At 45.3% G+C, this 26567-nt stretch overlaps 2 protein-coding genes across 2 annotated transcripts; one reads left to right on the top strand and one right to left on the bottom strand.

Annotated features, from left to right (window-relative positions):
* The first annotated feature begins 6014 nt into the window (after positions 1–6014).
* On the top strand, positions 6015–9190 carry LOC123408756 (heparanase-like protein 3). The gene is made up of 9 exons (XM_045101803.1): positions 6015–6745; positions 6850–6886; positions 6997–7180; positions 7280–7428; positions 7524–7757; positions 7867–8056; positions 8145–8270; positions 8458–8557; positions 8646–9190. The coding sequence occupies exons 1-9, from the start codon at positions 6533–6535 to the stop codon at positions 8985–8987; spliced, it is 1575 nt and encodes a 524-aa protein (XP_044957738.1). The 5' UTR covers positions 6015–6532; the 3' UTR covers positions 8988–9190.
* Positions 9191–9484: 294 nt separating this feature from the next.
* On the bottom strand, positions 9485–14391 carry LOC123408755 (pyrophosphate-energized vacuolar membrane proton pump). Its single transcript, XM_045101802.1, has 8 exons — positions 13952–14391; positions 11984–12555; positions 11471–11850; positions 11305–11391; positions 10889–11219; positions 10281–10691; positions 10145–10204; positions 9485–10039 (listed from the first exon to the last, which is right to left on the bottom strand). The coding sequence occupies exons 1-8, from the start codon at positions 14190–14192 to the stop codon at positions 9833–9835; spliced, it is 2289 nt and encodes a 762-aa protein (XP_044957737.1). The 5' UTR covers positions 14193–14391; the 3' UTR covers positions 9485–9832.
* Positions 14392–26567: the final 12176 nt, after the last annotated feature.

The following is a 26567-nucleotide window of genomic DNA, read 5'->3' as shown; positions in this document are numbered from 1 at the left end:
ATCCCCAATATTGAGCTCTTTCCACTCTTCATTCCTTTGTCCATAAGAACATCACCCAAAACTTGAAAACTTCACAACACAAAACGTAAACAGAAACTCGTGATATCATTAGCATAAGAAAACAAACTACCAACTTTTTAGGTACTATAGTAAACTTGATTTATATTTATATTGATGTTATATTACTATATTCTCATTTTTCCTTGGCTCGTACCCCCGATACTAACCATTGTTTCATCAAAATAAGTAAACAACACAACAAAAAACAGAATCTGTCAAAAACAGAACAGTCTGTAGTAATTTGTATATTTCGTATACCTCTGTTATCTCAAAAATTCTGAAAAATTATGACAATTAGGGTAATTTTCATATCAATCAGCAGAAAAAAGAATCAACTCAAAAGATCTTTGTGGATAGGAATTAAAAATAATTTCGTGAGCACAAAGTTTCTGTCTTTTTCAGCATGATTAAACAACTATCACCAAAACTAATCATAAAGGTTCTACTTGGCACAAACGCTAAATAAAACATAAAAACACAATCATAACAGAATCATGATGGTGTGGAATCAACAAAACAGAAAGTGAAAAGCAAAAATAAATTTATTCATTGGGTTGCCTCCCAACAAGCGCTATTGTTTAACGCCCTTAGCTAGGCTTAACGATTTCAATGATGCTCACATAAAAAGTAGTAGTTGAGATATGAAAAAGAGCATCATGAATGGAAAAAAACAAGTTTAAGTCTAACCCACTTCCTATGCATAGGGATTTTGTGAGCAAACAATTTATGGGAACAAGAATTAACTAGCATAGGAAGGCAAAACAATCATAACTTCAAAACGTTGAACACATAGAGAGGAAGCTTGATATTATTGCAATATGTAAAAGCATATGTTCCTCTCTCATAGTAATTTTCAGTAACATCATGAAGGAGTCTTACAATATAACTATCACATAAAGCATTCCTTTCATGATCAATTATAGCATAAGGGTCATAACCAAAACTTGGGAAACAAAAAATATCATCTTCATCAAGCATAGCATCCCCAAACTTGTGGTTTTGCATACCATTAGCATCATAGATATTCAGAGAATTCATACTAACAACATGGCAATCATGTTTTTCATTCAAGCAGATATCATGAACCACTTTATAATTTTCTTCTTTCAACACTTCATCAAAATTTTCAGATTCATGATTTTCAAACAAAACTCCATAGAGATAGTCAAGTGCACTCAACTCACTAGCAAATTGTTCATCATAATTTGGTCTTTTGAAAAGATTAGCAAGTGGATGAGTATCCATATCAGTAGATTTTTAGCAAGCGAAGATGCAAGCAAATAGAAGGCACATGGAAACACAAGCAAACATAGCAACAAAAAGGCGAACAGAAGAAGAGCGAAAAAAAGGAAAATCTTCTTGTAAATTTTGTTTTAGAAGTGGGGGATAGGAAAACGAGAGGCAAATGGTAAATAATGTAAATGCAAGAGATGAGTTTGCGATAGATACTTGGTAGATATGCTTCACTTGAATACTCCCCGACAACGGCGCCAGAAATTCTTCCTGCTACTTCTTGAGCTTGCGTTGGTTTTTCCTTGAAGAGGAAAGGGTGATGCAGCAAAGTAGAGATAAGTATTTCCCTCAATTTGAGAACCAAGGTATCAATCCAGTAGGAGTACCAAGATGAGGCACCAATGAACCTGCGTAAAAACAAACAAACTTGCACCCAACGCGATAAAGGGGTTGTCAATCCCTTCACGATTACTTGCAATGTGAGATCTGAAGGTGATAAAAGGTGAAAAGAAATAAAAGTGCAACAAGGTATTTTTGGTATTTTTGTATGTAGATCTGAATATATGATGTGTAAAATAGACCCGGGGGCCATAGTGTTCACTAGAGGCTTCTCTCATGATAGCAAGTATTACGGTGGGTGAACGAATTACTGTCGAGCAATTGATAGAATCGCGCAAAGTCATGACGATATCTAAGGCAATGATCATACATATAGGCATCACGTCCGAGACAAGTAAACCGATACTTTCTGCATCTACTACTATTACTCCACACATCGACCGTTATCCACCATGCATCTAGTGTATTAAGTTCATAAAAACGGAGTAACGCCTTAAGCAAGATGACATGATGTAGAGGGATAAATTCATGCAATATGATATAAACCCCATCTTTTTACCCTTGATGGAAACAACACGATGCGTGCCTCGCTACCCCTTCTGTCACTAGGTGAGGACATCGCACGGTATGAACCCAAAACCAAGCACTTCTCCCATTGCAAGAATTATAGATCAAGTTAGCCAAACGAAACCCATAACTCGAAGAGAATTACAAGGCTACGAAATCATGCATATAAGAAATCAGAGGAGACTCGAATAATATTCATGGATCATATGATCACAAATCCACAATTCATCGGATCTCGACAAACACACCACAAAAGAAAGTTACATCGGATAGATCTCCATGAAGATCATGGAGAACTTTGTATTGAACATCCAAGAGAGAGAAGAAGCCATCTAGCTACTAGCTGTGGACCCGAAGGTCTGTGGTGAACTACTCACGCATCATCCGAGAGGCAATGGTGTTGATGAAGAAGCCCTCCGTATCCAAACCCCCCTCCGACAGGGCACCAGAACGATCCCCAGATGGGATCTTGCGGAGACAGAAGCTTGCGGCGGCGGAAAAGTATTTTCGTGGCTCTCTTCTTTGGTTTCGGGATTTTTGGGAATTTATAGGCGAAAGAGATAGGGCAGAGGAGCCACGGGGGGGGGGGGGGGCACGAGCCTGCTAGGCGCCCCCCCCCCCCTAGGGCGCGCCTAGGGGGCTCGTGACCTCCCACGAGACCTCCTGCCTAGGTTCTCAAGTCCTCTGCGTATCTTCTGTTATGGAAAAAATCATCCCGCAGGTTTTATTCCGTTTGGACTCTCTTTAATATTCTTTTCTAAAAAAGGTCAAGAAACACGGAAAAAACAGAAACTGGCACTAGGCACTGAGTTAATAGGTTAGTCCCATAAATGATATAAAATGGCATATAAATGGATATAAGACATCCCAAGTTGATAATATAATAGCATGGAACAATCAAAAATTATAGATACGTTGGAGACGTATCAGTGGCCCCTCCCGGTGGAACTCCGAAACCCATTCGCCACTCCCGGTACTTTAGTGGTAATGCTGGAAAACCTTCCGGAAGCCAAATGGATACTTCCTATATATCAATCTTCGTCTTCGGACCATTCCGGAAACCCCCATGATGTTCGAGATCTCATCCGAGACTCCAAACAACCTTCGGTTACCAACATCAATAATTCAACTATATCGAAATGTCACCGAACCTTAAGTGTGCAGAGCATGCGGATTCGAGAACTATGTAGACATAATCTGAGACACTCTCCGGTCAATAACCAACAGCGGGATCTGGATGCCCATATTGGCTCCTACATATTCTACAAAGACCTTTATCGGTTGAACCTCTATGTCAAGGATTTAGTTAATCCTGTATGTTGTTCCCTTTGTCCATCATATGTTACTTGCCCGAGATTCGATCGTCGGTATCTCCATACCTAATTCAATTACGTTACCGACAAGTCTCTTTACTCATTTCGTAATACAAGATCATGTGACTAACTCCTTAGTCACATTGCTTGCAAGGCTTATTGTGATGTTGTATTACCGAGTGGGCCCCGAGATACCCCTCCTTCATACGGAGTGACAAATCCCAGTCTCGATTCACGCCAACCCAACAGACCCCTTCGGAGATACCTGTAGAGCACCTTTATGATCACCCAGTTATGTTGCGACGTTTGATACACACAATGGATTTCTCCGGTGTCCGGGAGTTGCATGATCTCATGGTCATAGGAACAGATACATTGACATGTACTGCCTCCGTCCCAAAATAACTGTCTCAAGCTTAGTACAACTTTATACTAGAGCTAGTACAAAGTTGAGACACTTATTTTGGGACGGAGGGAGTAGAAAACAGTAGCAATAAACTAACACGATCATATGCTACGTTCATAGTTTGGGTCTTGTCCATCACGTCATTTTTCTAATGATGTGATCCCCTTATCAAGTGACAACACTTGTTTATGGCCAGGAAACCTTGACCATCTTTGATCAACGAGCTAGTCAACTAGAGGCTCAGTAAAGACAGCGTGTTGTCTATGTATCCACACATGTATTTGAATTTCCAATTAATACAATTCTAGCATGGATAATAAACGATTATCATGAACAAGGAAATATAATAATAACTAATTTATTATTGCCTCTAGGGCATATTTCTAACAGTGCCCACATATGCTCAACCAAATCATTTCGCAGCTGCATGTGAGTTTCCTAATCACGCATTTCATGATGAAATTGGGTGAACTGTTCAAACATTGCCGTTCCTCCATGCTCAGACACAACATTCTCACCCTGAAACGAAAACTCTTGATCATAGATACGTTCCGGCCACTCATCTTCTATCATCATGTTGTGCAACACAAGCTGTCATCACCGGGATCAAGCCACGGAACAACGGTCGCTAGCTTAATACGATTGTGCCAATGTAGTCCTTCCAAACAAGGAAATGGCCGCTCTCTCGGTTACGATTCAACACCGGAAGATGTCCCGGGATCGAGCCACGGAACAACGGTTGCTGGCTATTAAGGTGCAGATGGACCAACTCGGTAGCCAAGATCTCGTCCTCATCATCGGACGAGAAATCATCGAAGTCGCAAAGGAAATGGTGGAAAAAGAACTCATCGGTGGAATTCATTTTATACCTTGGCAAACTGTTGAATAGCTTACGGACGTCGTCAAAGGAACTGGTCAGCGAAGAGAAGCACGCCTCCCTTGGACCAGGTAGCTGGCCTGGAGAAGTCCCAGCGACGAGACAGTGATGGCAACGAGGTGGCGACGTTGAGAGGGGTGTCGGCACCGACAAATGGACGGTGACGACGATGCGGCAGAGGCGGGCGAGGGTTTGTTGTTGATATGGGATGGAAAAGGATGACCAATGTGCCACCGACTAGCGGACCAGGGGGTAGGTGGGCACCGCACGCGTGTGTCTCGTGTCGACGTCGATGCAAATGAGGCTTAAAAATAGACCGAAAATGGATCGGCAAGCGGACGAAAAACGGATGCGCGTCCGTTTAAATCGGCGCGTCAGGCGGACTTTTCTGTCCGTCGCGACACAAACGGTTGGAGTTACTCTTAGCCTCCAAGCGGCGTTATTTAAAATCTTTGAGGGCCGAACGGCTAAAGATGCTCTCACACCTACCCTGTCCGGCTGCCCTCCCAAGAACCGCCCTAGCTTGTGAGCAAACCGGAGCAGCAGCAGCAGTAGTAGTGTAGATCGCTGGCAGACGACGCCGCCCTCCTCCTTTGTTTCAAAGTATAAACCGTGGCCATGAACTTTTCCTTTGGCAAATGGCATCCAGTCGTAGCCTAGCCGTGCTGTGAGGGGCTAGCCGTCCATCCCCATGCCATGCCATGCCATGCCGGTCGACCTTTCTCCGTTTAGCCCTAGCCCACCACCACGGACCACAGAGGAAAGCGAACGCGCGTGGTGCTCCAACTAGTTCTGCTCGGGCCGTTTTAGGATGCATGCATGGTTGAACAGACGAGGAGGACCAGTGGCGCACCGTGGAGTGTGGGGTTCGTCGGCGTACGTGTACGTATGCATCTAGCTGGCTCGACCGTATCGTATTGACCAGCTTTCAACGACGGCCGTGATCGCCATTACAGTTGGTGCTTGTCAAATTCAAATTTAAACACGTCAAAAGAAAAGAAAAAAGAAAAACGATACTATTCACATCCGAAATTTGTCTTCTGTGTTTCTCCTTCTGTGTTTCGAATTTCGGCCTGGATTTTTTGGGGTCGTGAAGATCCATGAAGCATGCAGTGCAAGGTGGGTGGGTCCAGCTCCACCCCAGCCCCACCCCACCCCACCCCACCCCAGGGCTTTGCATTTACTGCACCCATCGGGCCCTTGTCCTTGGAGTGGCTGGCCACTGCACCACCCACCACTCGCCTCACTCCTCGCCCTGCTGCTGCTGTCCTCCCTGTCATGCACCCAGTCAAAAACTGCGCTAACCGCTAACCGCCCGGCCAGCCTCACCGCCGGGCTTACCGCGTCACCGTCCTACATGGAGCGCCAGCAGCAGCTCGGCAATGGCGGTGAAAACGCGGACGACGACGACGACACCGCGGTAACCGGGCGGGCGTGCAGCGGGCGATCGAGTCAAGTGGTCGGACCGGACGGACCGCCGATCCGAGCTAGCAAGACCCACCGCCACCCGCCTTATCTCCCCTCACCCTCTCTCTCCCTGCGTCCACGGATCCGTCCTGCTCCTTGGCCTCTTGCCATTTACTACTCCGTAGTATTTAGACGCCGTGCAGGTGGCCGGCCGGCACGGAGATCGATCGGGCGAGCGAGCGCCATTGCCCTGCCAACCCCGTCGTTTAGGTGGGCAGCAGTGAGTGAGTCAGCGAGTGAAGAGCGACCTCTGCTGTGTGGGGCTGAGGTATGGCGGGGCTGAGGACTCTTGTTGCGGGGCTGTGGTTCTTGGCGGTGCTCCGGCTGGGCGCGGCGGCGGATGCGAGGGTCGTCGGAGTGGACGGGCGGCGCGCCATTGCGTCGACGGGGGAGGACTTCGTGTGCGCCACCCTCGACTGGTGGCCGCCGGAAAAGTGCGACTACGGCACCTGCAGCTGGGGCCGCGCCTCCCTCCTCAACCTGGTCAGTGGTCACCACCGACACCCCCCCAGTCTCCCCCCTCCCCTCCCCCTCCCTTCACCGCCGGCGAACTGACTGACGCCATTCTCTTTCTCAACTCCGCGCAGGATCTCTCCAACAAAATCCTGCTCAATGCCATCAGAGGTAGGCCACCATCCATCCCACACCACTAGAGGTTTCTTGGCCGCCATGCGCGGCCGCGGCTTACTGATCGACCCTTGCCGACGCGCCGGAATTCCCGTTTTTGCTTGCAGCCTTCTCGCCGCTGGTGCTCCGGCTGGGCGGCTCGCTGCAGGACAAGGTGGTGTACGGCACGGCGGACCATGGGGGGCCGTGCGCGCCCTTCGCCAAGAGCGAGTCGGAGATGTTCGGCTTCACGCAGGGCTGCCTGCCCATGCGCCGCTGGGACGACCTCAACGCCTTCTTCCAGAAGTCCGGGTAATTTTCATTTCACCCTCCAACCACTCCATGATTTCAGTTCTCAAGATCAGAAGGATCATCACATCACCCTCGAACCTTTCCACTGTGAACCCGCAGGGCCAAGATCGTGTTCGGGCTCAACGCCCTCAACGGCCGGGTGCCGCTGCAGGGCGGCGCCATGGGAGGGGCCTGGAACATCAGCAACGCGGCGTCGCTCATCCGCTACACCGCCGGCAAGGGCTACAAGATCCATGGCTGGGAGCTCGGTAGGTGCACTCCTCCATTATCCTCTGTTAACTCAAGCGAGAAACCCCACATGGAGCCTCAGTCGTCAGATGATGGTGTTCTCTTCTCCTTGCAGGGAACGAGCTCAGCGGCTCCGGCGTCGGGACCAAGGTGGGCGTGGCGCAGTACGTCAAGGACGCGATCGCCCTCAAGACGACGGTGGACAGCGTGTACCGGGGCAGCCCGGAGAAGCCGCTGGTGCTCGCGCCCGGCGGCTTCTTCGACGCGGCCTGGTACAGCGAGCTCATCGCCAAGACCAAGCCGAGCACGCTCAACGTGGTGACCCACCACATCTACAACCTGGGGGCAGGTATGCAATGCAACTAAGCAAGATCACCGCGACATCGCAGGCGCCACAATTCGATCGACACAAGAACCGGTTGATCTGAACTGGTTTGCCAAACATTGGACGTTTACAGGGGTGGACACGCATCTCGTCGAGAGGATCCTCGACCCGGCGGCGCTCGACGGGATGGCGAGCCCGTTCAGGGATCTCCAGGGGCTGCTGAGAGCCGCAGGGACGTCGGCCGTCGCCTGGGTTGGGGAGTCCGGAGGTGCTTACAACAGTGGGCATCACCTTGTCACCGATGCATTTGTCTTCAGCTTCTGGTAAGATGGGAGATTCTGATGACGGAAATTCAGTAGTAGGTGCTTCTGATGCGGCTGTTCTGATAGGGGTTGTTGATGTGGTTTTAAGGTTCCTGGATCAGCTGGGCATGTCAGCGAAATTCGACACCAAGAGCTACTGTAGGCAGAGCTTCATCGGTGGCAACTATGGCCTGCTGAACACAACCACATTCCAGCCAAATCCTGACTACTACAGGTAGGATCAGTATGCTACATAACCTTCTACTATACTACAGGTAGGATCAGTATGCTACATAACCTTCTACTATGTACTCAACGAAATGTCCACTGCAGACAATGGCTAATGACATGGTAGGAACTTGCCTGAAAGTGTGTGATGTTTAACCTCCATGACATATCTTCCTGCCAACATCTCTCTGCAGTGCTCTGCTGTGGCATCGCCTGATGGGAACCAAGGTCCTGGAAGCGAGGTTCACCGGCACCAACATGGTCCGCGCCTACGCGCACTGCGCAAAACATGCCGTAAGCATTCAAGATCATCCTACACCTTTTACATCACCATAACAAGCATCAACAATCTCATCATCACCATCAACCATGCCCCTTTCAGCCGGGGATAACCCTGCTGCTCATCAACCTGCACCGCAACGCGACCAACCACGTCACGGTGGCGAGCTCAGGTGGCGCGCACGCCGGAGCCGCGAGGAGGCACGGCCCACGGTTCGGGCAGGCGGCGGGGGCGGCGAGGGAGGAGTACCACCTCACGCCGGAGGGCGGCGACATCCAGAGCCAGGTGATGATGCTGAACGGCAGGGCGCTGGTGACCGGCGCGGACGGGAGCATCCCGAGGATGGAGCCCGTCAAGGTGGACGCGGCGCGGCACGTCGCCGTGGCGCCGAGGTCCATCGTGTTCGTCCACATGCCGCACTTCCATGCCCCCGCGTGTGGTTAGTTAGGGCTTTTGATGTTCTTGTGTTGGTATAGGTGGTGATAAGGATGGGCTTGCCAAGCATGTGTCCATCATAAGATGATTAAGAATTCAAGTCGGTGAGAAGTGTGTGGTGTTGTGTGATTAGATTGTAAGAGGATGGAGGGGGGATTTGAGATAGTGAAAACAAGAGGCAGTGGGAATAACTCTTTCCTGGTTTCTTTTGAGTGATTCTGTTCCCTTGTTCGGAGAAGAACAAAAGAGAGGAGTAGTGTGACTTTCAGGATACTCATTGTTTTGGATGCGAAAACATGGTCAGAAGACAATCGAAGATGTTGGATCAAATGCTTCATGGGAGCCCCTGGTGATCTATAAAACACCTTCAACGCAGGAATTTCACAGTATTTACTTGGTTTGGTGCCGAAGGAAGCAGAGCAGCTCTAATGCTTGCATTGCACTACATGGTGCACAGAGACTAGATGAACAAGCAAGAAACAAGATAAGAATTTAGCACAGGTGAGTGATACAGCAATCATCATGATATCATTGTTCAAGGGTGGGTTCAAACATTATCGTCGTCATCATGGGACGAGGAAAATTTGCCAGACACATACCAACGAGGGAGGACATCTGGTCTCTCTCTTCTACTACATGGAGCTACAAGCCGGTAATGTAATGGTGAGACTAACATAACGCCTTCAAGAGGCCAGGGGAAAGGGGGGTAGGTAACTGCGGCAATCCTGGGATGACATTGACAACCAAAAATAACAGCAGCGCACAACGTACGAACGGCGGGCGGGCGGGCAGGCAGGCGGGGGAGTTATTCGTGACAGTGTCTGTAGATCATCGCTCGACTCATCACGAGTCCTCTAGATGTACTTGAACAGCAGACCTCCGTACGTGGCGAAGAAGGGCGCGAACACGAGGGACTCAACGGCCATGAGCTTGATGAGGATGTTGAGCGACGGGCCTGAGGTGTCCTTGAGGGGGTCTCCGATGGTGTCACCGATCACGGCGGCCTTGTGGCAGTCTGAACCCTTGGGACCAAGGGACCTCGCATGCTCGCTGTTGCCGGCCTGAAACAAGCAGCAAAGAATTCAATGACAAAGTTAAGAGATATGATCAATAATAAATAAACAAACAGTCATAAAAACACAATCCAGACTTCTGAGCGCATTTACCTCGATGTACTTCTTTGCGTTGTCCCATGCACCACCGGTGTTGGAAGCAGAGATGGCGATCTGTAAGAAAGGAATTTGGTAAATTCCTGGAATTAACAGATTCAGAGCAACTCAAAGGAAGAAAGAAGTACGATACCTGCACTCCAGAAACGAGGGCACCAGCCAGAACACCAGACAGGGTTTCCACGCCAAAGAGGGTTCCAACAATGAGGGGGGTGAGCATGACCAAAGCACCCGGAGGGATCATCTCCTTGATGGAAGCATCAGTGGAGATCTTGACACAGGTGGCATAGTCAGGCTTGGCAGTTCCCTCCATCAGTCCAGGAATGGTGTTGAACTGCCTGCGGACCTCCTCAACCATCTTGAGGGCAGCACTTCCAACACTCTTCATGGTCATGGCAGAGAACCAGTACGGAAGCATGGCTCCGACAATCAGACCAATGAACACCTTGGGAGATAGGACATCAACGACCTTCACACCAGCTCTGCTGACAAAGGCACCGAAAAGTGCCAGGGACACGAGAGCAGCTGATCCAATGGCGAAACCCTACAACATTATATGCAAGGAGGGAGTTACATAACCAATAAAGTGGCTTTCACTACAAACCCATCACCCACTGCCTAATTCCCTACTAACCAAATAGCTCACGTACTTATCAAATATTTTTAACTTCTGGATGTGGCAAAAATCAACAGTGGTCAAGTAAAGGAGTTGCCCAACAAATGTACAGCAGGAAAATTTACCTTCCCAATAGCAGCGGTTGTGTTGCCAGCAGCATCAAGAGCATCAGTCCTCTCACGGATTCTGTGGCTCATGCCAGCCATCTCAGCAATTCCACCAGCATTGTCACTAATGGGACCATAAGCATCGATGGCAAGACCAGTTGCCATTGTGCTTAGCATGCCAAGAGCAGCCATTGCAATGCCGTACATTGCAGCAATGGAGAAGCTGACGTAGATGCTGACAGCAATAGCGAAAATTGGGATGATAACAGACTTGTACCCCAGAGCAAGACCGAAGATGACGTTGGTGGCAGCACCAGTTCTGCAGGAATCGGCAACATCTTGCACAGGGCTGCCACAAGGAAACAGCTGGGGGATAAGGCACAATAACATAAAATATGAACAACAATATAACTAGAAACTAATGTTTTAGTTACCTGTAGGCGTTGCTAGTGTAGTATTCAGTCACAAATCCAATAATCAGACCAGCCCACAGACCAACTGCCACGCAGAAGAACAGGCCCCTGTGAAAAATCAAGAAAGCATAATCAGAAGGAAGTACCAAAATTGCAGAGTTGAACAAATATTGACCCAAAAATTTACCAGTTGGACACTTCCTTCTGAGCACCGAAGTTGAAGATGGTGAACTTAGCTGGAAGAGCCAACCAGCTGATGACCGCAACACCAACAGTCATTAGAGCAGTGGAGATGATGAGCTGCTTCTTCAGAGCAGGTTCAATTTCGTTTGCAGCCTTAATCTCAAAGAAATCAGTTGCAAAGAGTGTGGTGAGCAAGCAAACAATGATGCCTACAGAGCTCACGAGCAGTGGGTAGCACATCGCAGTGAAATCATGGTTGATTCCAAAAGATGAGATGGAAGCAACAACAAGAGCAGCGCAGGAAGATTCTGCGTATGAACCAAAGAGATCTGATCCCATTCCAGCAATATCACCAACGTTGTCACCGACGTTGTCAGCAATCACCTGCAAACAAGAGTTCCAAGTTCAGCAAAGGATATGCCATGAAGCATAATAGTCAAAATATAAATTGTAAGCAATGTCTGCTAATTTGCCTAAAACTATTAGCCAAAAGCTGAGAAGTGAGAAGAAAACTTACAGCTGGGTTCCTTGGGTCATCTTCAGGAATGTTCCTCTCAACTTTGCCAACAAGGTCAGCACCCACGTCAGCAGCCTTAGTGTAGATACCTCCACCAACTCTTCCGAATAGAGCCATGGAAGACCCACCAAGACCATAACCAGTGATGGACTCGAAAAGACCTTCCCAGTCATCACCGTAGTACATTTTAAACACGTTGATGGTGATGTAAAGAACCACAAGACCACTTGATGACAACAAGAAGCCCATGACTGCACCAGAGCGGAAAGCGGTGATAAATGCCTTCCCAACACCCTTCCTTGCTTCAAGGGTCGTCCTGGCATTGGCATATGTGGCGATCTTCATTCCAAGGAAACCAGACACCAGAGATGTGATGGCTCCAAGCAAGAAAGATGCAGTGCTAAAGAGAGCAGTGTATAGGGCTGGCTTGCAGGTGCCCTTGCTGTAGGTGCAGGGCTGGCCCTTTGTGCTGAATCCCTCGATCGATCCAAGGAAGAGGAAGATAATCGCAGCAAAGACAACCATGAACATACCAACGTACTGGTACATGGTGAAAAGGAATGATGTTGCCCCTGTTCACAATAAAAGTTGATTGTTACACATAAATCATATGATCAAACTCAATGGTAATATATTAAATATATAGTCCGCTTTTCAGACTACATAATCTCAGTTCAATTGTATCTTCCTGAAATTAGTAGGAGATGAAATAGCATCTACCTAGAGACTGACACATTGCCAAACAAATATCTACCACAACTGCCGTTTTACATCTAGGGAAGAGCGGCAAGCCACGTAGACAATCCTACCCTAGCAAACAATTCCAAGAGTAGATCTTCCAGTTTACCCATCCCAATCAAAGAAGAAACGCCTCAGGTCAACATTGGTGACACCAATCAACAAATCACAAGAAACAGGATACGCATCAGCTGAGGGTTAGGCAGATGGAGATGGCAATCTCACGAGGCTAGGGACAAACTGACACGTCAGTGACAGATGGGCGAGATCCTTATCCATGAGCCTGACGTTTCAGGTCTGGATCTGCCGACCCAGGGCAGTGGAGTGAGCTCAAGTCAAGGCAACTCACAACGTGTCGAGCTTGCTGCGTCTGGCAGATCCATCACGCACCTTCCAATACCAAGCTATCATCATAATTAAAAAAGACAGCGACGGTAGAGATGTGCAGTTGCCCACTGAAAGCCACGTCTTCACTACAGCACCGACGCAGAGCACGGGCACCGCTCGGGGCATTAAAAGAAGTGTTTATTGAAGCCTTAATTTGGCACCAAACACGAGCATCTGATGACAATTTCAATTCAGATTTAAAAAAGGGGGAGATGGTGATTTGCTGGCCTAGCCCCCACATGGAGCCGCATAAACAAAAATCTGGCCTAGCAAAGAAAAGCGTCAAGATGAGCCCACTTTGAAACCGTGCAGATTTGGAACTAAGCCAGGAGTGACAAATATCATATCGTAGGAACGCAGCATGGTTCGGAGAAAACGACACTGTTCTGCAGCACCCACGGGCGAATCAAAAGCTCCGGCGCCCGGATTCGGCCTCCTTTTGCGTAAAAGGAAGCAAGGAACAGCTTTTGGCACCGCTATACGGTCCAGCTTTCTCATGGTTTTATCCTTCCATAAAGCGCGGAAAAAAAGAGTCTTGGAGCTGAAATTCGAAAGCTCCCCGCTCAGATCAGCGCTGGAAATCGACGGAACGAGCCAACGGACGGCCACAATCCGTGGCCATTGGCCCCTGGAAGCAGAATCTACTTTCTAAATAACATACTAGCCGGCAGTTTCAAACATTATCCGCGCTCGAACCGCGGGCGGTTCCTCCGGCGAAACGGCCGCGAAACGGCCGGATCTGCGCGCGCCGAGCAACGGCGGCCCCAGATCTGTGGGAGGGAGCGGGTGAGAGGGAGAGGGGGGACCACCACCGTTGTCGGCGGAGGGGACGGGTGAGCTCACCTTCAGAGATGGCGGTCTGGATCTCGGCGCACTTGACGACGACGTTGTGGTCGTTGAGGCCCTCCTCCTCCTCGATGAGGTAGTCGCCGTAGCCGTTCTTGGCGCCGGCGGCGGCGGAGGCGGCGCCGGGGGTGACCTTGACCTTGGAGACGATGAACCACTGCGCGACGGCGAAGACGATGCCGATGACCCCGCAGACGGGGATGAGGATCTCCGTCCCGAGCTCCCCGAGGATCGCCATGGCTGTCTGGCTGGCAGGCCGACGAAACCCTAACGACGGACCGGACGGCGGCGGGCGGGGTGGGATGGGGGACGGACGGGTCTCTCGCTCTCTGTGTGTCCCGGAGCTCGTGATGCCTCCCGCTTTATATAGCGGCCGCGGACGGCCCGTCCGCGGTGGCGAGGAGAGAGAAGGAGGATCCCTCCGTGATTAGCGAGGACTCCAGGGGGCTGCGCGCAAGAGTCCGTCTGTCCCGTTGTAAGCGCTCCGCGGTCCCAATGGCAGGCGGGGCCCGCGGATAGGGCATCTTTTTATCCGGTGGTATTTGCGAGGGGATTCGATTCTTTTCTCTTTTTTCCCTCTCGCCAGCCTCGGTATCGGGTTACAGTGACGGCATCGAGAGAAACCACGGCTAACACGAACGGATTAGGCTCGAGCACCAGGCAAATTGTGTATTGTATGGTTAACTTATTATAGCTTAACACAATGGATGGATTTCTGGTCTGCACGGATGACACGCCACGGCTACTTGCAGTTGCAGTCCAGGCGGCGCCGGTGGTTATCCTGTCGACCGACCGGGGCATCTATCTATCTATCTATCTAGGTGCTGGTGACGAGCTGGTTCTATCTCGATTACGAGTACGTGACAGCACGACGCCTAGTCACTGCATTGATCGTAGTAGTAGTAGTAAAAGTTTTGTTGATGGCGCAGAAGGGTGATAATGGTGCTCTTGGTTAGGCTCGTTGAACTACTTTTACCAAATGATGCCCTCATTGTTGGGCTACTTTTATGGAAGAACGTTTTGAGCTTTAAGGGCATGTACAATGGTGTTATCTTAGAAGTGCCACGTAGGATAGATGATGAGGTGGAGGAGAGAGAACTCGAAAAAAGACTTTGCCTTCTCTTATTTAAGAGAACACAAGAGGTGATCTCTTAGCACAATATGTCTCACCGTGTTTTTAGAAATAACTAATTATAGAAGATAAGGCTAAAAGATAACCCATTGTGGAGACTCTTTTTTGTCATCTCTAAATTACATGCAAGATTTAAGATAAAACTATCTTATCAACCATTGTACATGCCCTAAGCAGGCAACCCGATCGTTTTTATGGTAGTTTTAGTTGACGCCAGATTGCAAGGTTGTCGTATCTAACAACTAAATCTTTCACCTCGTGTCAATTAAAGTTGATGTAAAAAAAGTCTTTCAATTTGCCATGCTTAAAATCCGAAGGTCGGGAATTTATCGACGTTCTATTTTTTATTTAAATGGACCTAACAAATGAAACGGGCTAGGGAGGTATTTGATCGTAGAAATTATCACGAGAGGCGTGTATGTCGTAGCAGAGAGAGTCGATGCAAAACTGTACGGTTGTACAACTAGAGTTGTATTGCAAGTTTTCTTCTTCTGATTTTCCGAATAACCTCTTAGGGAAGGATTGCCGTGAGCACTAATTTCCATATTTAGAAAGGCGAATTTCGACACATGGGAGGCATGGATAAGATAACGAGGAATTCTAAAAATGGCTAAAGCCATCACCTCTCCGTGTATATAGACGTCTCCATAATTGGCTTTTGTGTTAGAGGCCCCTTAGATTTCCATGACTATTTTGAATTAACCTCCAACATGTTAAGTGTGCATGCTAAAATGTTTTACATGCTCATTATGTGGAATAAAGGGTTCCGTGGTGAGGTTTTGGCATGGCTATTTTTTTACCTTTCTCTTCATTTATTTCAATATTTATCTCCTTTCCTATATTTTCCTTTTCTTTTCTTCTTCACACCTTGTTTGGTGGTGAGTTTCTGCAGCCCCAAGGGGTGGGGATCAGAGGGGATTTGATGACCCGCTCCACCCATTTCCCGGCTAGCCCCCCCCCCCTCCCAGTCCCCAAAATAAGTTTTGTTCGATTAAACCTCCTATGACGGGAGCAGCACAACGAGCGCCCTTGTTTCATCCCATTCCACGAGTGACTCCTGGAGTTTTCTGTAACACATGGGTTGGGACTTGGGAGGGGTTGGTGGTGATCATGGGAGTGGCATGTTCATTCCGTGCGTACGAAATGGGCTGATAGGGATTTTTGGGTATTCTAGGGCATATGGGGGTATTTCTTTCTGAACCTCCCAAAACCTCTTCCACCAAACAAGGCCTTATGCTTCCATGAAAACTTGTATTTTTATTAAATTTTGGTTTAAATCATTTTTATTTATTAACAGAAGTGCAACAACATTCTTCAAGGCATGAATATTTAAAAAACTATATGACCATGCATTTTGAAGATATGGATGCTTTTGAAATACACAAATATATTTCATTGAAATCATAAACTCAATAGATATTACTCCCTCTGGAAATAAATATAAAAGCGTTTCGATCACTAAAGTACTAATCTTAATGCTCATATATTTCTTTACACGGGAGTGGTATTTAAAAGTTTGATGTATAGCATAAAATTGTTATGCTACACATGAGTGGTGTAAACATTTAATTAGTAGTTTGGGTATTTTATTTGATATGTTCTAAATTATTTTCTTAGAGAGTGAAATATACCTCGACAAAATACCGGGACCCATTTCGCCGCTAATGAAAGATCAACTCTACACGTTACTCGACATTTAGCTACCAATAATAGTCTTGATCATTTGAAAGACCGTTCTTAATTTATGCACAATGATAAATCCCTGGGACTAGATGGTGAAAAATGATCACGTGAATAAGGAGCATACTAAGCATTGCTTCAACCCTTGATATACCTAATGATGTAATGGCAAAATAATGGCTACAAAGGAGGTTTTATAAAGGGGGATCATCTATCTCTCATACTTTTTGTGTTGATTGTTGAACTACTAAAAATTTGTGATCAACGAAGCTTGTCATAATGATGAAATCAAACTACCTATTGAAGAATATTTTGGACTGGGACGTCCTACTGTACAATATAATGTTCCACTCTAATTATCACGACTGTTGATCCATATCAATGGAGCAATCTTAAAGATATACTTCAAGATTTCTTTGATTCCACTAGACAGAGTCAGCTACAACAAATCCTCTCTAGTGTTTATGAACACAATTATGACAAAGAAGAATTCCTACTCCATGTTATGGGATACAAAAGGAATCAATGCCATACTAATACCATAGATACCACAAATATGTTTACATCTATTAACATTACAATGGATGTCTTTAACAAATTCACCTCATGTTCGACCATTCCCATTTGCTCGTATCATTGCAAGAGAGTGGACCTTGGATTGAAGTTCATTTCAGACAACTCCCCGACATGCCCTCAAAGGTCCTATTATATCTAGCATCAGTTAAAACTAACTATTTTCTTCAAAACATACCATGTCAATGTTTACTAATCATGCGTAAACATGGTCAAACGACGAGCATAGTACTACTTTGTGCAAGACGAGTAAAATCCTTGGATCGGTTGGATGACACTCCTTTCAAAGATGACACACAATGGCTACTTAATAGTTATCCTATCAATGCATTTATTTAGGCGACTATGACAAGCTAGCTCTATCTCAATTACGAGTGTACTTGATATCATGACACCTAATCACTAGATTGGTCGTAGTAGAAATGTTTGTTGGCTTTCACAAGGTAAGCTCATTAAGATGTCAATGATAATAGTTCTTTGAATTAGACTCGTTAAACTACTTTACCAATTGGTCCACTACTTGGTAGGGGTACCTTTTTAAATGGAAAATAAAACTAAAATTGGCTAGGCAATTAATTGATAGTAGAAATTATCTTGAGACGTGTATACTCTTAGCAAAAATATAACCAATATAATGTGTGAGTGAAACTGTAGTTATAGTACATTTTCTCCTCATGTTTTGTCATATAACCCATGAGGGTAGGAACGTTATGAGACCGGACTTTCGGATTTGGATCGGCAAATTTGGGCAATGGGGAGTGATGGGTAGGTTCCGAAAAAGGCTAAAATCTCCACCTCTCCGTGTATGTAGACGTCTCCATAATTGGCCTTGCATGTTAGAATTCAAGGACTGATTTTAATTAAGCTATGACATGTTAACAAATTGTGTATTGTATGGTTAACTTATTATAGCTTAACAATGGATTTGTGCTCTCCACGGATGACACGCCACGGCTACTTGCAGTTGCAGCGCAGGCGGCGCCGGTGGTTATCCTGTCGACCGACTGGGGCATCTATCTATCTAGGTGCTGGTGACGAGCTGGTTCTATCTCGATTACGAGTACGTGACAGCACGACGCCTAGTCACTTCATTGATCGTAGTAGCAGTAAAAGCTTTCTTGATGGCATTGATGCGTCGAAGGGTGATAATGGTGCTTTTGGTTAGGCTCGTTAAACTACTTTACCAAATGATTTCCTCATTGTTCAGCTACTTTTACGAAGGACGATCGTTTCGGGTTTTAAGCAGGGCAACCCGATCGTTTTTATGGCAGTTTTTGTTGGGGCGAGATTGCAAAATTGTCGTATTTAGGAACTAAACTTGTCACCTTGTGTCAACTAAAGTTGATATAAAAAAAGACTTTCAGTTTGCCATGCTTAAAATCCGAAGGTTAGGAATTTATCGACGTTCTACTTTTTATTGAATTGGACCCATCAAATGATACGGGTTAGGGAGGTATTTGATCGTAGAAATTGTCATGAGAGGCGTATCTTGTAGCAGAGAAAATCGATACAAGTGCACGGTTGCACAACTAGAGTTGTATTGCAAGTTTTCTTTTTCTGGTTTGTCAAATAGATTCTTAGGGAAGGAGTGTCATGAGCATTAATTTCCATATTTGGAAGGGCGAATTTGGACATGTGGGAGGCATGGGTAAGATAACGAGGAATTCCAAAAATGGCTAAAGCCATCATCTCTCACTGTATATAGACGTCTCCATAATTGGCTTTTGTGTTAGAGGCCCCTTAGAATTCCATGTCTATTTTGAATTAACCTCCAACATGTTAAGTGTGCATGCTGAAATGTTTTACATGCTCATTGTGTGGAGTAAAGGGTTGGTGGTGAGGTTTTGGCATGGCTGTTTTTTTACCTTTCTCTTCATTTATTTCAATATTTATCTCCTTTCCTATATTTTCCTTTTCTTTTCTTCTTCACGCCTTGTTTGGTGGTGAGTTTTTGCAGCCCCAAGGGGTGGGGATGAGAGGGGATTTGATGACCCCCTCCACCCATTTCCCGACTAGCCCCCCACCCCCACCCCACCTCCCAGCCCCCAAAATAAGTTTTGTTCGATTAAATCTCCTATGGCGGGAGCAGCACAATGAGCGCCCTTGTTTCATCCCATTCCACGAGTGACTCCTAGGAGGTGTTTGGCAACACAAAGAGTAACGGTAACGTTAACGTAACCAGATCACAGTGTTTAAGGAGGTGTAATGAGATTTTTTTTCAAGTTTGTTTGTTTCACGTTCAGGTAGAGGAATTGCTTACCATCGCTCTGTTCTTGCTCGTCCCTACTGCTTACCAGCCACCATCGTCCCCGTAGATGGCTTTGCTCTTGCTCGCCCCGGCCCGAGCCGACCAATATCTCAAACGCCACCGACCGTCCCCAAATCCAGCCCCCGACCGCTCGGATCTTGTGCCACACCGGCCATCTCGACCATGAGCGCTGTCGGCTGCCACCGATCTCAAGCGCCGCAGCCTTCCTAATCATAAGCGCCGCCGGCTGTCTTGATCTCCACAGGGAGTTCGTTCAGTTCGTCAGGGAGCCATGGATGTCGGCGAAGGTAGTTGTTGCAAGGGAGGCGGAGGGGGCTCAAAGGGGATTTGAGAGGCATTGACGTTGGACTCGAAGGGGATTTTGGAGGCGGCGACGGACGAGGCGAAGGGGGCTGTGCGGGAGGAGAGGGCTCGTGGAGCAGGAGGATGGCTTGGGCTTGGTACCGCGACCTTACCGGTGGGGCTTGGGCGGTATCAAGCGATAACTGGGCCGGACCTGTTTACACAGGAATGTGTTTACGATGTCGAGTTAACAAACGCTAGTAATGTTTCCCTTTTACGGCCTAAATAGTTGACAGGCGAAAATCTCTGAAACAAACACCTCCCTAGAGTTTTCTGTAACACATGGGTTGGGACTTGGGAGGGGTTGGTGGTGATCATGGGAGTGGCATGTTCATTCCGTGCGTACAAAATGGGCTGACGGGGATTTTTGGGTATTCTAGGGCATATGGGGGTATTCCTTTCTAAACCTCCCAAAACCTCTTTCACCAAACAAGGCCTTATGCTTCCATGAAAACTAGTATTTTTATTAAATTTTGGTTTAAATCATTTTTATTTATTAACACAAGTGCAACAACATTTTTCAAGGCATGAATATTTTAAAAACTATAACACCATGCATTTTGAACATATGGATGTTTTTAAAATACACAAATATCTTTCATTGAAATCATAAACTCAATAGGTAATACTCCCTCTGAAAATAAATATAAAAGTGTTTCGATCACTATAGTACTCATATTAATGCTCATATGTTTCTTTACACGGGAGTGGTATTTAAAAGTTTGATGTATAGCATAGAATGGTTATGGTACACATGAGTGGTGTAAACATTTCAGTAGTAGTATGGGTATTTTATTTTATATATTCTAAATTATTTTCTTAGAGAGTGAAATATATCTCGACAAAATCACCGGGACCTATTTCGCCTCTCATGAAAGATCAATTCTACACGTTACTCGACATTTAACTACCAATAATAGTCTGTATCATTTGAAAGACCGTTCTTAATTTATGCACAATGATAAATCCCCAGGACTAGATGGTGAAAAACGATCAAGCGAATAAGGAGCATACTAAGCATTGCTTCAACCCATGTAATGGCAAAAGAATGGCTACAAAGGAGGTGTTATAAAGGAGGGTCCTCTATCTCTCATACTTTTTGTGTTGGTTGTTGAACTACTAAAATTTGTGATCAACGAAGCTTGTCATAATGATGAAATCAAACTACCTATTGGAGAATATTTTGGACTGGGACGTCCTACTGTACAATATAATGTTCCACTCTAATTATCACGACTGTTGATCCATATCAATGGAGCAATCTTAAAGATATACTTCAAGATTTCTTTGATTCCACTAGACAGAGTCAGCTACAACAAATCCTCTCTAATGTTTATGAACATAATTATGACAAAGAAGAATTCCTACTCCACGTTACGGGAAACAAAAAGGAATCAATGCCATACTAATACCATAGGTACCACAAATATGATCATATCTATTAACATTACAATGGATGTCTTTAACAAATTCACCTTATGTTCGACCATTCCCATTTGCTCGTATCATTGCAAGAGAGTGGACCTTGGATTGAAGTTCATTTCACACAACTCCCCGACATGCCCTCAAATGTCCTATTATTTCTAGCATCAATTAAAACTAACTATTTTCTTCAAAACATACCATGTCAATATTTACTAGTCATGAGTAAACAAGGTCAAACGATGAGCACAGTACTACTTTGTGCAAGACGAGTAAAATCCTTGGATCGGTTGGATGACACTCCTTTCAAAGATGACATACCATGGCTACTTAATAGTTATCATATCAATGCATTTATTTAGGCGACGATGACAAGCTAGCTCTATCTCAATTACGAATGTACTTGATATCATGACACCTAATCACTAGATTGGTTGTAGTAGAAGTTTTTGTTGGCTTTCACAAGGTAAGCTCATTAAGATGTCAATGATAATAGTTCTTTGAATTAGACTTGTTAAACTACTTTACCAATTGGTCCACTAATTGGTAGGGGTACCTTTTAAATGGAAAAAGAAACTGAAATTGGCTAGGCAATTAATTGATTGTAGAAATTATCTCGAGACGTATATACTCTTAGCAAAAATATAACCAATATAATGTGTGAGTGAAACTGTAGTTATAGTACATTTTCTCCTCATGTTTTGTCAAATAACCCGTGAGGGGAGGAACGTTATAAGACCGGACTTTCGGATTTGGATTGGCAAATATGGGCAATGGGGAGTGATGGGTAGGTTCCGAAAATGGCTAAAACCTCCACCTCTCCGTGTATGTAGACGTCTCCATAATTGTCCTTCCATGTTAGAATTCAAAGACTGATTTTAATTAAGCTATAACATGTTAAGCGTGCATGTTTAAAGGCTTCCCATACTCATTGGGTTAATAATAGCCATTTTTGGTACGTACAATTACAGGGTTGCTCGTACATTTTTTTACCTCTCCTCTTGTGCTATTATTTAGAGGCTTCCCATACTATCTCACAGCTATAACATGTTAAGTCTGCATGTTTAAAGGCTTCCCATACTATCTCAGAGTCAAGTCCATATTTCGCACTAAAATCATAAAAAATATTTGTTTCGACAAAGGATTTAACGCAATCAAACTTGAGATTCGTACCTGACTCCTTACCTTCATCAAACTCCCAATCTTCAGAGTTGCGTTTAATTCTTTCCAATAAATTCCATTTGAAGTCAATATCTCTCTTCATAAAAGAACTGGTACAAGAAGTGTCAAGCATGGTGCAATTATCATGAGAAAGCCGAGCATAGAAGTTCTGAATGATAATTTCTCTCGAGAGCTCATGGTTGGGGCATGAATATAACATTGATTTAAGCCTCCCCGAGCTTGAGCGATGCTTTCTCTGTCACAAGGCCAAAAATTATAAATATAATTCCGATCAAGATGTACTAGATGCATAGGATAAAACTTTTGATGAAATTCCAATTTCAACCGGTTGTAGTTCCATGATCCAGTATCATCACATAGCCTATATCATGTCAATGCTTTATCCCTCAAAGATAAGGGAAATACCTTCTTATTGACCTCATCCTCTGGTAAACCTGCAAGCTTAAATAAACCACAAACTTCATCTACATAGATTAGATGCAAGTCGGGATGTGATGTTCCATCTCCTGTAAAAGGATTAGCCAGCAGTTTCTCAAGCATACCCGAAGGAAATTCATAACAAGTATTTTCAGTAGGTGCAGCAGGTTGAGGAGAAACTCCTTGTGCTTCCGTTCAAGGTGAAGATACCCTGAACAAGCTCCTCAAAGGATTAGTTTCCATAGTAACAAGTGACAATAAATTTCAGCACACTATAAAAATGTTTCCTTATCAAATTCCACTTACCAAAGGCGCTTCACTCCCCGGCAACGGCGCCAGAAAAGAGTCTTGATGACCCACAAGTGTAGGGGATCTATCGTAGTCCTTTAGATAAGTAGGAGTGTCGAACCCAACGAGGAGCAGAAGGATATGACAAGTGGTTTTCAGCAAGGTAATCTCTGCAAGCACTGAAATTGTCGGTAACAGATAGTTGTGTGATAAGATGATTCGTAGCAAGTAGCGAGTAACAATAGTAACAACGATGCAGCAAAGTCGCCCAATCCCTTTTGTAGCAAGGGACAAGCCTGGACAAACTCTTATAGGAGGTAAAGCACTCCCGAGGACACATGGGAATTTTTGTCAAGCTAGTTTTCATCATGTTAATATGATTCGCGTTCGCTAGTTTGATAGTTTGATATGTGGGTGGACCGGTGCTTGGGTGCTGCCCTTACTTGGGCAAACCTCCCACTTATGATTAACCCCTCTCGCAAGCAACCGCAACTACGTAAGAAGAATTAAGACAAAGTCTAACCATAGCATTAAACTAATGGATCCAAATCAGCCCCTTACGAAGCAACACATAAACTAGGGTTTAAGCTTCTGTCACTCTAGCAACCCATCATCTACTTATGACTTCCCAATGCCTTCCTCTAGGCCCAAATAATGGTGAAGTGTTATGTAGTCGACGTTCACATAACACCACTAGAGGAAAAACAACATAAAACGCATCAAAATACCGAACGAATACCAAATTCACATGACTACTTATAGCAAGACTTATCCCATGTCCTCAAGAACAAAAGTGACTACTCACAAAGCATAATAATATTCATGAAAAGAGAGGTATTGAATAGCATCAAGGATCTGAACATATAATCTTCACCGAGTAATCCAACTAGCATCAACTACAGAGAGTAATTAACACTACTAGCAACCTTACAAGTACCAATCAGAGTCGTGAGACGAAGATTGGTTACAAGAGATGAACTAGGGTTTGGAGATGAGATGGTGCTGATGAAGATGTTGATGGTGATGACTCCCCTCCGATGAGAGGAGTGTTGGTGATGACGATGGCGACGATTTACCCCTTCGGAAGGGAAGTTTCCCCGGCACGACGACCCTGCCGGAGCTCTAGATTGGTTCTTCTCAAGTTCCGCCTCGTGGCAGCAGCGATTCCTCCCAACAGCCTCCTCTTGATTTTTTCTGGAACGAAACCCTCCTTATAACAAAAGAGGGGGGCCAGAGGGCCAACTCGGAGCCCACAAGCCCCCTAGGCGCGGCTAGGGGGGTAGGCCGTGCCTAGCAGGCTTGTGGCCTCCTGGTGGCTCCCCTCTAGTACTTCTTGTGCCCAGTATTTTTTATAAATTCCAAAATAAATCCTCGTTGATTTTCACGGCTTTTGGAGTTGCGCAGAATAGGTATCTCAAACTTGCTCCTTTTTCAGACAGAATTCCAGCTGCCGACATTCTCCCTCTTCATGTAAACCTTGCAAAATAAGAGAGAAAAGGCATAAGTATTGTACCGTGAAGTGTAATAACAACCCATAAAGCGATAAATATCAACATAAAAGCATGATGTAAAATGGACGTATCAACTCCCCCAAGCTTAGACTTCGCTTGTCCTCAAGCGGAAACCAAGATCAATAAATATGCCCACATGTTTAGAGAGAGAGATGTGTCGACAAAACAAAATACGGTCCTGCAGGCATCATGATCATAATCAGAACAACAATATCATCATATCAACTCTTATGCTAAAGTGATAATTCCTTCACAAAGTAAAGTATGGATTAAGAACTTTATTGAGAATTAACAACCAATAGCCTTTAGTCATTGAAGCAATTGCAATTTATCATAACACCGGGAAGAGTCAAATAAGAGCTTGTAAAGCAAATCCACATACTCAATCATCCTTTTGTCTTCTACAATTGCTACAACTCATGTGGTACTCATGAGATCAAAGTTTCAGTCGGACACAAAGAAAGATAGGGGCTTATAGTTTCGCCTCCCAACTGCTTACCTCAAGGGTAGTGTCAACAATAATAATTCATGAATACTTACTTCCAAGTTGACATATGAATATAGATCTTTCCCTAGCATATGATGTTAGCCAAGATAAAGGCGAAATAAGGAATTGGTGTAGATCACCACGACTCTTTCAAGGGCAAAAATTAAAGGTACAAGATAGGCCCTTCACACAGGGAATCAGAGGTTGTCATGCGCTTTTGAGGTTTGGATGTGTGACCTCTTAGTGTGAAGGAACTCCGCTTTATATTACCTCCTGTGATAAAGAACTTTATTATGCAGTCTGTCGCTTTTATGTCTTCCTGATCACACGTTCGTACAAAGCTTATTTTCTACACACTAATAGATCATACATATTTAGGGAGCAATTTTTATTGCTTGCACCGATGACAACTTACTTGAGGGATCTTATTCAATCCATAGGTAGGTATGGTGGACTCTCATGGCAAAACTGAGTTGAAGGTTTATGGATGCACAAGTAGTATCTCTACTTAGTGCGGAAGTTTTGGCTGATATGAGGTGGAAGCAATTGTCACATGCTAAGGGATCTCTAGTCATATAACATTGTTCGGAATCGAGCAAACATAATTCATTATGTTGTCTTCCTTGTCCAACATCTACTTCTAAGCATGTAATAGTTTAGTGAGTTTTCACAATCATAGATGGTGTCCGAGATGATATATTTATATGTGAACCTCTCTTTCTTTATTACTTCCTATTAATTGCAGCAATGACCAAGGTCTATGTTTGTCCACGTGTGACATCCCCAGATTTGTGCTACAGTAACCCTTGTAGTCAAGCGACAGTAATCCCACGCTAATGAAGCCACATCATCATAAATTCTATCGTTGATCTTGTGTTAGTCGAAAACCAAGTCGTGTTCGAAATTTAAAAATAAAGTCGAACGAGAAACGTTTTGCGATGTTAAGTAAAAATGTCGGGAGAGTATAGAAATTCCCTAATAAGTTATAAAAGTGAATCGAACATTTTAAAAAATATTAAAAGTCCTATATAATTAAAACAGAAAGATATATATAATAAAAAATAGAATAACAGAAAGTAAAAAAAAAGCAACAAAGCCCGTGACCGACTGGCCAAAGTGGCCCAGCCGGCCACACCCAAGCCCACTTCCACCGGGGGGTATAAGACCCCGTGGCAACCCTAATTCCCCCCACTCCTCCCCCCTGGCCGCCGCCAGAACTCCCGCTAGCCCCTGGTCTCGCCCCTCCTCACGAGACCCCCTCCCTCTCCCGCACCAACCCCCTCACGCGAGCCCCCCACCTATCCCTCACC

This window comes from Hordeum vulgare, chromosome 7H (assembly GCF_904849725.1).
Source record: "Hordeum vulgare subsp. vulgare chromosome 7H, MorexV3_pseudomolecules_assembly, whole genome shotgun sequence".
Lineage (NCBI taxonomy): Eukaryota > Viridiplantae > Streptophyta > Magnoliopsida > Poales > Poaceae > Hordeum > Hordeum vulgare.
Note: the sequence above shows the minus strand (reverse complement) of the source record. Positions and strands in the feature narration are given on the sequence as shown.

Bases quoted from the DNA above. Each gene is read 5' to 3' on its own strand.
- LOC123408755 (XM_045101802.1), bottom strand. From the start codon at position 14,192: ATGGCGATCCTCGGGGAGCTCGGGACGGAGATCCTCATCCCCGTCTGC. The intron at 11,220-11,304 runs GTAACTAAAACA...TCCTTGTGGCAG, and splicing joins TACACTAGCAACGCCTACAG to CCCTGTGCAAGATGTTGCCG. The intron at 10,692-10,888 runs GTAAATTTTCCT...ATAATGTTGTAG, and splicing joins CAACCGCTGCTATTGGGAAG to GGTTTCGCCATTGGATCAGC.
- LOC123408756 (XM_045101803.1), top strand. From the start codon at position 6,533: ATGGCGGGGCTGAGGACTCTTGTTGCGGGGCTGTGGTTCTTGGCGGTG. The intron at 8,271-8,457 runs GTAGGATCAGTA...ATCTCTCTGCAG, and splicing joins CCAAATCCTGACTACTACAG to TGCTCTGCTGTGGCATCGCC. The intron at 8,558-8,645 runs GTAAGCATTCAA...TGCCCCTTTCAG, and splicing joins CGCACTGCGCAAAACATGCC to CCGGGGATAACCCTGCTGCT.